The sequence below is a fragment of the Emydura macquarii genome, unplaced genomic scaffold (genome assembly GCF_026122565.2).
Source record: "Emydura macquarii macquarii isolate MOO-44397 ecotype Brisbane River unplaced genomic scaffold, CSIRO-AGI_Emac_v2 contig_306, whole genome shotgun sequence".
Classification (NCBI taxonomy): Eukaryota; Metazoa; Chordata; order Testudines; family Chelidae; genus Emydura; species Emydura macquarii.
The window spans coordinates 5,457,476-5,470,519 of NW_027130443.1; the positions used below are offsets into that span (position 1 = coordinate 5,457,476).

At 41.5% G+C, this 13,044-nt stretch overlaps 1 protein-coding gene across 2 annotated transcripts in view; it reads right to left on the reverse strand.

Moving 5' to 3' along the window:
* Positions 1 to 13,044, reverse strand: part of REXO1 (RNA exonuclease 1 homolog) — a 60,284-nt gene that overhangs the window by 22,558 nt on the left and 24,682 nt on the right. For both annotated transcript variants that reach the window (XM_067557595.1, XM_067557585.1), the window contains exons 3-7: positions 11,460 to 11,561; positions 8,385 to 8,586; positions 4,665 to 4,828; positions 2,324 to 2,461; positions 1,281 to 1,404 (exon numbers count right to left, since the gene is read on the reverse strand). In XM_067557595.1, the coding sequence (XP_067413696.1) occupies positions 1,281 to 1,404; positions 2,324 to 2,461; positions 4,665 to 4,828; positions 8,385 to 8,586; positions 11,460 to 11,561 (730 nt within the window). The remainder of the gene's footprint in view (positions 1 to 1,280; positions 1,405 to 2,323; positions 2,462 to 4,664; positions 4,829 to 8,384; positions 8,587 to 11,459; positions 11,562 to 13,044) is intronic.

Below are 13,044 nucleotides of genomic sequence, written 5' to 3' on the forward strand. Positions count from 1 at the left end.
AGCGGGAAGTTTGGGTAACTGGAAGAAGGATGGTTAGATTTACCCTCTTGAAATGTAGGAACTGGAATTTGTTTGGTGCTTTCAAGGCTGGCCTGTGCATTGGAATACTCCAATCTGTCGCAGGAAAACTGCTGCCTATACTGTCAGCCTACTGTGGTTTTCCCACAGGCAGCCAGGATGTCTGTACAATTCTACAGCATACTTCCTTTAGCTAGACATTCACGCTGCTCTACACCACACAATCCCGTCGGCTAGGTTAGCACAATCTGGTTTGTTTGCGTACAAGGGACATTGCAGCCACATTGCAGGCTTTATTTCAGCCCCGGGGACCGTGACCTCTTCTGCTGCCGAGCATCCTCCCTCATTTGGTAGAAACACCCCAGGAGTGCAAGCGGGCAATGCAGAAAAGAGAACCCACTGCAGCAGATCTGCAGCTAGGAAAGCGAGACTGTTTCCTGGAAAAGCTCCCCAGCAGGGAGGAGAGGATGAATTCATCTCTACAGCATTTCTGCCAAAGACCACCCCCCACCACCACCTTCTTTCCTGTCAAACAGCATCACCTCTGTGATGGTCCCAAGGCAGGTGCCACTCCACAGCAGGCAGCTCCGCCAGGAAGCCCCTGCTGACTAGACTTCCACACTGAATCTTTCACCCTTTTTAAAAAAAGAATCTAATGGCTTGGGAATATGCGCAACACATTAGATAATGGTTCACAGGTGCTTTTTACTAATCATTAACTGGCAGCTCTCCACAAGGACAGCCTCCCAAAATTCAGCCTCTCTGACTAAGGCTGTGAAAGTAATGGGAGGAGGGGGAGAGGGGAAGAGGGGAGATCGGAAAAATTTTTCACAAGAACAGCACAAATTGATTGTTTAATGTACCCTCTTGAGAGCCAATAATGAAATGTCTTAACCTTCTTCTGTTCTCTCTTGAAGCTTAATGCGTGTAACAGATTTCTGTGGTGATGGACGAGTCTTATCACTTTGAAGGCACCATGTGAAAGTTACTCCATTAGCAGGACTTTTCATTTAAAGAGCTAAAAAAAATCCCTATTCTTGTGGCATTATCTCCATTTAGGTATAGACCACCACCAAAGCATTGCAGGACCTTCCTCTTGAGGTGGTCTATTAAAGCTTGCAAGACCAAAAAGCTAGCTAGAGCTGCTTGTCTTTCAAGCACAACCCATCTGAGAAATGGGTCTGTCTTTTCAATGCATTTCACTCTGCTGCCTCTAAGCCCATCATGGTTTTGGATTTTAAAATCCCCAGCGCAGTACGTACTGTTTATGCAAGGCGGGGAATTGGGCACTAGACTTCTTAGCTTCTTTAACGTGTTCACTGCCACATTCAGATAGATGTTCCGGCTGGTACTGCGCTCATAAGCCACCTTCTCCTCAGACAGAGCCTGCAAAACACGTAGTTTATTACACCTGCTGGTTAACAACTGGTCATAGAGAGGATGCATTTGAACTCTATGAATTGGAAGTAGCCTTTTCCTATGCAAATGCTTCCTTGTCAGCTAGATTCATAGTGCAGCCCTAGACTCTGTCGTAGGGAAAGTTGCTCACTAGTCCTTCTGCAACAGCAGGAAAGTACAGAGGTCTGAAGCAGGCAATAAGGGAGAATATCCAGAATGACAGACCCTCAGAACTCTGTGTTGGTTGCAATATGAACATTTCCTACTGGGAATGGGAAAGGGGCAATGCCACAAAGAAAGTCTTCACAGAGTTTGTTTTGCACCATACAGACCAATGTGGCATATGTTGTTATGAATTTACCCAACTGACCACAGTGGTCAGGGTTTCTCAAAGTAAAGTACATTATTTTCTCAACTCTGCCTCAGGAAATGCTGATGTTATGTCCCAGGGTACTGTGCGGGTCCTTAAAATCAAGGCACTGAGACTCAATAGTGAGGTAACATGAATTATGATCTTTACAAATCACGTCTGCACCATATACATATCTGTACAAACTGACTAAAGCTCCAGAAGGCCTTTATCAGCATGCTGTGGGCTCAGGATAAAACTTAGGAAGGATTTTCTAGAGTCTGACTTTTTGGTTGTTTCAAAGTCCCTTCCAGGTTCCTGACTGAGATTTCCCTGGGACCATGCATGGATCTCCCAGCAGAGAGGAAGGTGAAAATCCACTGGAATTGTAATCTTTGTCATTTTTCTAAGGATCACGAGTTTTTAACATACTTCACTCCTGAATAAGTAGCACTGGCGGCAGCACGGCTAGAAAACATAACCCAAAATGATCATGACTGAAACAGAAAAAAATTCCCATGCCAAATTTCATACTTAAAAGCGAGTGCCAATACAGACCTTGTCAAACGCTTCCTGGGAGGAAGAGCAGAACTTCAGGCACTCATCAATGAAGAGATTGAGATACCTTTGGCGAATGTTGGTTGGGACTTTGGCACCAAACTCAGTGGGAATAACTGGCCTCTTTAAACTAGGGCTCTAAAGAGAAAAGGAAAGGAATAAACGGCTGTTGCAGGGCTCGAGAAACAAATTGCTTTGAGTATCTCATGTTTCCCATGTGTTATTAATAGTGTTATGACTTCCTTTCTGAAAATCTTCTCAAACCCCAGTATAATGTGTGTCATTTGCAGTCGCAAAAATAACACTTGCAACTGCTTTGCTCCCCCACAGTAGTTTTATTATAAAGAGGTAGTGATATTTTTAGGGTGTTTTGGTATAGCTGAGTGGAATCGGGCTTTAAGATTCCACAAGGCAGCCAAGTAGCCTCAGTGCTGTTAGACACAAAGCTAGTATGTCTACATAGAAAAGCCTCCCAGATCATGAAAATTATAGCACTTACATTAAAAGAGTCAAGGTTAGTGTGGTGACAAAGCATCACACTTCGTATCGGAGACATGACTGTATGAAACCAAACATAAAACCAATGGTCTGTGGTGCACATTTCCGATACTCCACCTGCAAAGAAGGGAAAATGGGAGGCTGGCAACACGCTAAGGGGCTGAGTTAAGATCTTTTGGCAACCTAATTGAACTTCCATACTCGCAATTTGGGGTTCTTGTAAATCTAATTACGCCACTGAATTTCCTGTCTTTGTACATTTTTGTGTGTGCCAACTACAAAGTTCTTGTAAGGACTTTTACCCTTAAGTAACTGACATGAACTTTCTATATCCTAAAGATTTTTGTCTTGGAATAAAAATACTCTTTGTATTTGACTATGGCACAACAAACCACTGCAGTTTTCCTACAAAGGTCTGTCTGCACTGCAATCCGAGGTATGAGTGCAGCACACGTAGACAAACCCACGTTAGCTTTGATCTAGTTATGATTGAATAACAAAAGCAGAGAAGCCCCCACAGGGTGGGCTGTGACACAGTCTAGCTGCCTGAGTACAACCTCACCCAGGATCCTGCGAAGAGGTCATCTGTGCGGCCATGGCTTCCCTGCTATTGCTGTTTAAACAGGCTAGATCAAAGCTACATATGCTGCAATCACAATTAATGACTACTTGTAGATATACTCTAAATACCAGCTTCTATCATAAGTGATATGCTTTTAGTCTTTTCCCGTGTCCACATCACAAAGCCACCCAACATTCTGGTACTGTTTTTGTCACTCTGTTCAAGAGAAGCCCAGGAACAAAATAGCCCACATGTTGCAGGTTAAGACCGAGGTGCACACTGGGGGGTAAAAAGGACCTGCAGCAACAATTGCTCCAACAAGAATGAGTTTGTTTTATGTAGCGCCATTGGCCCTGTCTTGGGAGGCAAAAAGGATGCTTCTGTCAGTTGTTTGTTCAACCAAGTTAACTAAACACCACTGAAAATCACTCTTACTGCTAGTTACGTTAGAGCCTTATCTACCTAGGAAAGTTTTTCCAACATAATCTAAGGTTTGACTTTAAACAGATGTAGCTATACCAGTATAACTTCCTCTGTGGACACCCATTCAATGTGCCTTTTTCAAGTTTAGTTAATGTCCTTGGGAAGGAGTCTGAGCTAAACTGAAAAAAGCCACTCTTATTCTGAAATAGGAGTATCCACAAAGAGGGCTATACTGGTATAACTAGACCAGTTTACATTCACATCTTAGGTAAAACAAAAAAACCCAAAACTTTTCTGTGTAGACAAGACCTCACTCAAGTGAGCTAACAAGACTGAAATGCACCCTTTTTGCCCAACAACAGAGTTGTAGCATATGTGGTACTTTTCAAACACACGGGATGACAAGGTCTGTGCCCCAAACAGCTACAAGTCTACCCAGACAATACAAACAGGGTACAGGCACAAGATGGGAGATCAGAATTGGAATAAGGTTACAGTATATTTAAACATTAGAATTCAGTTGCAGATACAGCCAGGTGGCTTTCAAAAGGTTATTTTTAGGACAGAAACCACTTTTGCCCTCAACGTCACTCTTAGCTGAATGATCAGAGGAGTAGTTGCTGAAGTACTTGTATGTGTATTGCAGCCCCACTAAATGTTACAGTTATGGTGTAATCAATCCTGTGTAGGACACAAACAATAAGAATGAAAAACACAGTTAGAACATAGCCGCTGCTCGCTGAATTTCACTGCTCCGGGAGTCTGCAGCAGCACAGTTACATACAATCAAACCAGCGTGGAACGAAGGGAAAAGCCATACTATGGAGATGGGTTTGACATGCCAAGAGTTTGTTTTACCTGCAGAGTAGGAACGTGTGCTATCCTTCTATGTACGGCAGTAGTAGTGGTCTTAGACGTCATCCCAGCTAGCGTACGGGCCTTCAAGGTAAGAGCATGTGCCTCAGAGTCATTGGGAGCTGTAACACTGCTGACTGGAATGGTTTTCTTCATGCCTACATTGACTACAAGGTAGAGAAAACAGGATTTTAGCCAGAAATCCCACCCACACCACTCATTTTCAGGTTTCAGACGGCGCACCCAAAGCTTAAGGACAGCGCTGCGAATAGGGATTTAGGAATGTTGGCAAGTTTAACTCCTTCTGCTTATCTGCCATGTCAATGGAGAAAACACTCAGAAGGTCTGTTAACTTAGGTGATGTGTCCAATCTGTGTAGTGATGATGGTGGAGGTTTCTGCTGGAATGTGCTACACAGTTAGTTAGTCTTTGACTTGGGAGCTAGTGTCAGAATTACAGACATCTTGGCTCCAATGCAAAGAGCCCTGACAGAAGTTAAATGCTGTCCCACTCCTACTCAGTGTGATCAGTATAAACGCTCCTGGGTTTTTCTTCTTCCACACTACCTAATGTAATAAAATAGCCACTTTTAGTTAATAAGGAATGCATGAATGTGATGACCTCAAATGGTGTGGGAAGGGCAGTTGAATCACAGTGAATAAGCGTTAACAGCATTAGAAGGTGTTCTGAAGGTGGACTCATTCATCACCTGACCAGAAGAGTTCTTGATTGCTATTGGAAGTACCTGTCCCCCTCCTAAAATAACACCTTCTATGAATACAGCAAGCAGAAGGGGACTCAGAGAGGCTAACTCAGCCACTACCAAGGACACTCAGATATCAGAAAAGCCATTAAAAAAAGATCTTACTGAAGCCACAAGTGCAGGAGAGGAAGGAGACAGAATACCCTGACATCTGTAACATGAAAGTTACATAGCAGAAACCACCTCATGATGAGTCAATACTATAACACCAGAAAAGCAAAAGGGCAAATACACTGTGTGAAATCCTGCCCCCACTGAAATCAATGGTAAAACCCCCACTGACTTCAGTGGGGCCAGCATTTCACCTTCCATATTTCTTTATATACAGATGTTCAGCTAAGTAGATTTCATCTTATGACTCACTTGTGCAATAACTGGGTCTTGGACAAAATATATGCCAACATCCTCCTAATCATAAGTTTATTAATATCCTTAATGGACTAAGAACTGTTTTTGGTAGTTCCTCTTCCCCAAAAATAGCCTTTCCAAAACACACCTGCAAGAGGAGTATCTTGCCACTAATATATTGGGGCAATTTTTTCCTCTTTAAAGTGTTTTTAGAGGATGCTGCTTTCACACTACACATGGAAAAGTGGCTGGCTTTCTTCTCACACATGGCAGGGTAGTTTTTATACGCAGAAGGAGAAACAGATGTCAGAGTTTGTGTTTCCAATGAACTAATGTATTGCAAGCTGCCTTCAACTTGTTAAGTGGCAATATGAGAAACACCTGAAGTATAGTGAAGGAAAGTAAATCTTGTTAAGTTTCCTTTAATATAAATGCTTTCTCTAACTTCAGTTTAATGATTTAGCATTTCTGACTTAACCCATTTACAACATTAGTTTGTCTAAGACAATGATTTGTCTCTAAAATAAAGAGTGGGGAGGTGTGATTTCAAGTCCTGTACTCCCAAGGACAGGTTTACAGATTTCAAAGGGTAAGAGCCTCAATAATTCCTACTATACCATGGTAACATGGAGGTGGAGTCCATGTTCAAACCAAAAAAAAAAAAAAAGTTAGTTTCGTAATTCTAATTTTTCTTTATCCCAAAACAACTGTATTTGTTAATCCATAGGTAATCCTTTAAAACAGAATACTACACCATCAAGGATGTTAGGTTAATATACCTTAATAATGTGGCATAAAAGGACAAAGAAAATAGGGCTCTCCTAATGATGGAAGTGTTAGAGATGCCATACGCAAAAAGAACCAGGAAGTTTTATCCCCACTGTCCTACATGCCATTCCCATGTCAAAGTCAAGAAACAATTTTTAAAAACTCTTTTTTCATCCCAAAAGTCCTAATTGGAGGATTCTGGATTCTAATCTGCAGATCTCCTTTGCCGTTGGCATGGGCTAGAGGTATCTATAGTACTGACAATACCCAGAATGGTCTTATAGTGGGGAAGCAATGCTTATAGAGTCGTGAAAGCTTTTCTCCCCAAAAAAAAAAAAAAAAAAAAAAAAAAAAAAAAAAAAAAAAAAAAAAAAAAAAAAAAAAGGCAATGCAGATTTTTCTCCTTTTTGAACTTGTGGCACTCTGAAGTATTTATATGAACCTGGAATGGGCAAAGTCATTTGTGACTGGAGAGAGAAGAGTAGCTAGTAGGAGTCACTGAATGTTGAAGAGAACGTCATAGGTGGACTTATGAATTGTTTGGGAGCTTGGTTTGCGAACTAGCTTTATAAAGAGCCACACCATCAGATGCCCTGCTCAGGGGACTTCGCATACTGGCATGCAATTAGAATTACTATATTGAAATTTCCAGCGAACACAAAAACTTATCAGTGCATAACACATGTTTTATACAAATGAGGAACTCAACAGAAAGGCACTACATTTCAAAAAGTAGATGTTTCAGAAGGACTTGGGAGATTAAAGGCTGATACTACTGTAACAGTCTCAGTGAAAATTTGGCTTGAGCAATTACAAAAGAATTGGAACTACATAGAAATAAAATCAAAGAACCATTCAGAGAAGTTACAGAACTCTTCCATTATTTTGCCAGTATTACTGATCCCAAATACAAAGATTATAGATTGAACCCTGGACAGGAGAAGTGACCAAATCACATCTAGTGGAATAAAGTTCATTCCGTCTCTTCTAGCACTTAAAACTGAAGATCCAGATTTCTACCACATAACTATGTTTGTGAAGGCATTAGTGCCACAGGTCATTGTATTAAAATGATGGAAAACTGATGAAGTGAAGTCACAGAAGACAGGACCAGCTGCATTCAGAATTTTGTCAGTTTTTAGAAGACCTGAACTCCTGTCCAGCCAGCTTAGCATCAGGCCAGCATGCTTTTAGAACATTCAAATTGGCCTGAACTTTGTAAAAAGGTAGATACTGAAAAAGCAAATAAGTTGGTAAAAATGCATCTATATCTAATGGCAGATACAAAAGTATGTCAGGCCTAACTAGTCAAGAGAGTGGAAACTTGATAACTACATTCTTGTTTTACTAATGGAATGGCAAAGCTTTTCATTCTGGACAATATGTCATAAGCATATTTATGCCTCAACCACGGATCATATAGCATGCATTTTGTGTTTCATTTCATAAAACTTGTGTGCACTTCCCAGAGTTTCTTACTTTTCAGAAAACAAACAATGGGATTTTTCAGTTTGGGGGGAGAGAGCAGAGGAAGGGAAAAATCACAACAGCCCTGACTGCTGGTCCAGCACACACAGATTTGAACTTGGCTAATGTTACCTCAAATGGAGGAACATTTATGTTTTCCTGTATTCTTGCTGTGAAACACCTAGAGTTTTACAATCTTTAACAAAACAGCAGGAGTTCTGTGGCACCTTAAAGACTAATACATTTATTTGGGCATAAGCTTTCGTGGGCAGAAACCCACTTCGTTGGATGATCTTTAAGACATTCTTAAGAAGATGGTGTCATTTTAATAAGAGGAAGTGAAAGGACAGTGGCTAACGGAGCTAGCAGTAACTTACTCTGTTTTGCTGCTGCGGAAAGCGCTGCATTTGGTACATGAGCAATCCTTTTCTTTTCTCCTGGCAAGGCAAGAGAGGCCCTTTGAACGGCCACAGCCAGCTGTGCTGCCTGCTGCTGTGCCAGCTGAATCCTCTGGTAACAGACCTCCTGGGCAGTGGGTGGGCGGTACGGCCGGATTACTGGCTTGCTCGGGACATCTGCCTGTACAGATACAAAGCATTCTAAAGCCAACTTGTTTGTCTGCTGAAGTCCACACCCTTTGGCCTTCATTCAGAGTAGAAAAGGGCAGAAGCTCCTTTACAACTCTAAATCTCTGGATTTAGGAGATGGCTACACTTCAGAGCTTACAGTAGCGCTGCTAGTGCAGATGCTTGAAGCCAACAGGAGAGAGCTCTCCCGTTGACTTAATTACCCCAGCCCCATGAGCGGCGCGCTAGCTATGTCAGGAGAGCTTCTCCCACCGACACAGCGCTGTCCACATCGGCACTTAGGATGATTTAACTTACGTAGCTCAGAGGGGTGGGTTATTCACACCCCAACTGACATAACTTATACCAACGGTTCCCAACCTGGGGAGGCAGGACCCCCTTGGGGGGTGCCAAAGATTCCATGGGGTCCATGAGGCTTCAGTAATATTGAGGTCATTTAGCCCCTCAAGCACCACACCAGGCACAGAAGCCTCAAGCACCGAGCCAGCTGGAGTGGAGGAGCAGCCCCCTTGCCCCAGCCCCGCACCGGCCAGGCGCCTAGCCAGAGAGGAACAGCCCCGCACCGGTGGGGGCCTGGAGTAGCCCCATCCAACCCGTCAGAGCCCGCCTTCATTACCCTCAGTCCATGAGGAACGGGAAGAGGTGGGGCCACAGAGGGCATGTGGTGGTGGCTGTGCCAGAGAAGGCTTTGCTTCTTACTCAGGTAAGAGTCATTTATTATTATTATGTAATTGAGTGTTATTATTATCATAATTATTTGTGTTTATAGGGGTTACATGTTTTTATGGCCAGTGAGGGCGCATGTTTTACCTAGCGTTAACTAGTGGGGCTTTCACTCAAAAAGGTTGGGAACCACTGACTTATACCAACCTAAGCGTTAGTGCGTACATAACCTTATTTTGTTTATAGAGGTTTCCATGTGTCAACTGATGGAAGTGGAGGTCATGCTAGTCTTCCAGAATAGTTATCATTACAGGCAGCTCCCTTCAGTTTTAGTTTGTTTAAAAACCCAATTCACTTGTGTTTATGGGATCAGAACAGAACAATTAGAATTCAGAGGTCAGTTCATACATAGGAACTTCTGAAAGCACATGGATCATTTCAAATAATACTCATGTACAACAAAGTTATATATGCGTTTTCTTTGGTGTGGGAGGTAGTGTTCAGGAAAGGTGCCAGAATGGACAGCACTGAAGACCGAAACCTTCTAGCAAGAGAAAAATACAAAAGTAGCAGCAGCAAGGTAAACTTCCCCATTGATGTAGCTCAAACTTGACTCTCAGTGACCACATCTAGTGTCTTTGAGAAGGGAAGGCAGATGCTATAACCCATTAAGTATGGACTCTTTGCTGAGACTGCAAACTAGGAAGTAAATTAGCATCTACTGTGTTACTAGTGTCTGATGTGGACACCCATCTACTGGAACCTGGAGTCAGAGTAAACAGCCAATAGATGATAACTTTAGATTACTACTGAACTGGATGTGAATGGCTTTCTACCTCCTCACCAGTCCCTTGACTTTGCACTCGAAAACTCAACTAAAAGACACCTCCTTTTTCTTCTATTTTTACTTAAGTTCTTTAAATGTAAGTGGCAAGGAACACTATGTGTACAAAACCATTGGGATGCATGTAGCAATATCGTGAATCTAACTCTGCATGCACACACACAGTAAATGTTTTCTGACAAAGGAAAAAGTTAAGAATCCTATGGCATGACATGAAAGCAGAAGGCAATAATACCACCTTCTAGACAACATTCTCTTTATATGTCAGGTTCTGATGTCCGAGTCTGGATGCAAACTGTTGCTGAGCACAACAAGATTGCTGTTTGCCTAGACAGTGACTGTACTATGGCTACCTCACGTCTTTGAAAAGTGTTTGGGGTCAAGAGCTGCATTAAGAAAATTTATCAAAAGATATGTAAATGCCTAAAGTGTACATATTTACAATGAATATTTGAGTTAATGAATTTCCAACCCATTTATTTCAATCTCTTATCTTGTTAGTGTATAAAAAAAGAGCCTTATCAAACAAGTGAACTGGCTGAAGATAGGTCATTAACTAAAATGCACTGCATTGACCTCAGGCCCTAAAATGTTAAAAACACCCTTTTCCAGGCTGACTGTAAAGGAAGAACAACTCAGATCAGTCAGTCAGATCAGTGCTTAAACCTCCACTCTTCTCCTGCTGCAATATAAAACTGAATAATCTGTTTTCAGCAGCTGGAGGGAAAAAATTATGGCAAACAAATGAAAAATCTGAAAGAAAGAAAATGACGACGTCTTTATGGCCTATTTTCTTGTTTTCTGAAGATACTTTTAATTCCGATGTGTAGAAAAAAGGTGTAAAATGAGATACTGAACTGGTTAAAATGGAGCAAATACAAACAAGGAAAACAGCCCCTCAGACTTGCAGTGCTTCAGAGTCAGGCAAATATGCTATGTTTACCTTCTTACTTTCACAAGACAAAAACCTAAATAAGCTGTGTAAAGTCAACTTTGATCTAAGAAAGCTACATTTATATTGATGGAACATGAAAATCCTAAACTGTTTCAGTGCATCACAACATGCAGAATGCAACTGCAGTTAAAGGGCTGGCTTTTTTTGATGGTCAACAGGAGTTTTGCCATTAACTTTACTGAAAGTAGAACTGTATTTCAGAGTGAAGTTATTCAGTGTGGAAAAGAAAAAGCTTCCATGAAACAGGGTTACACTGCAAATATTTCACAGTCAGCTGCCCTATGTTTTGGTTGTTCAACCTGGAGTGTGTGTTGCTTCCTAAAACATTTTGGGTCATATGATGGGAGAGAAATCCATTAACACTTTCTCAAATTATATTCTTGTTAAGGAGGTTTACACTTACATTTCCTTGCTTGGCAAGATGAGAGATTCTTCTTTTTTGGCCAGGAAATAGAGTGGTTAAAGTGTCGTCCATTTTTTCTTCACTTGCCTCCTCTTTCAGTGACTACAAAACAAAAGAGCAAACTTCCAAAATTGAATCGACTGAAGTTTTTGCTCCATGGGGATATTTGGAAAGCCTCCCTCTGGGATAATGGAATCATAAAAGGAAATTGCTTCCAGACAGCAGGTGAGTACAAACTACTACCAGCTGCTAAACTACTGAAAGAGAACTAGCTTTCAAAATAAAAGGCACCAGTGAAGCAAATGAATAACAGCATTATTGTTCCCAACCATGCAGCCCTTTCACAGATCTTACAATAGGATGCCTTAGTATAATCTATTACAGACACTATTCTCTTGGCTGCCCTTAAAGATTGAATGCTTTAGCCGTGCTGTTCACCTGCCAACCACTTATATACCTCAATGTGTTACCAACATTTTTTAAACTGAGGAATTTAATTAAACTCTAGATTAGTTAATTTCTCAGTCCCACATAATGATCTCTCACAGAGCAGGCCCTGAAAAGCTGCAGAGCATTGAGCCACAATGCCATCGTTCTGCATTTAAGAAATAATGCACCCCTGCAGCTATATACAAGACTAATCCATTAAGGGACTCCGGTGTCAAACCCAGAGATGCTTTGGTCACAGGGGCAGAAACCCAGAATAGAACAATAGCTTTGCAGTAGAGGAGATGTTTATTAAAGCTCCTGTTTCCAGACACTTGATTTACCAGATAGAAAGCCACTTTTGGGCTGACAACTCAGACTTGTTCCCAGCAAATAAACAACCATGTTTAGAAATGTTGATAACTCTATTAAGCTGTTTGAGTTATAACTGCATGTACAATAAGCGTTTCAGACTTTAACTTTTTTAGAGTCGCATCTGTGCTCTGATCATTCTTATTTTTAATGCTCCAAAAGACCACTGGCTGAGTTCTCAATGGAGCCAAGTTTGACATTTGTGAAGAAATGTTATTTAGAGACAAAGCTACAGCCTTATCTTAGGAAAAGCTCAGTACTCACTAAAGCATCTAAACAAGGGCCAGATTTTCAGAAGTGCTCAGCACCCAGCAGTTTCCACGGTGACACTTATGACCAGGTTTTCAAGGTTGCTCAGCTCCTAATTATTTACAGGCCTCAACAGATTTTTGAAAAATCTGACCACTTTCACAGAGTTTAAGGTCAGAAGGTCCTCTCAGATCATCTAGTCTGACCTCTTGCATATCACAAGCTATTAAATTTCACCCAGATATCTCTATATTGAGCCCAAATACTTTGGTTAAACTAAAGCTTTCCAGTCCTCAAGAGACTAAACTGTGTGCCATAGACAGAGGACAGGAGAGACCTCTGCCATGGCAGGGAACTGATTAGATGAGAGATTTACCCAGCTAATCCCAGCAGGATGATCCTGTTAGATCCCTAAATAGGAATTGTTGAGTGCTGAGCTCTTTTAAAAATCTGGCCCTATAAATATCTGAAGATTTCATACTGCTCGTAAGTATGTTCCTTCAAAATTAACAACTCACTGAGATCTGGGGCTCCAGGC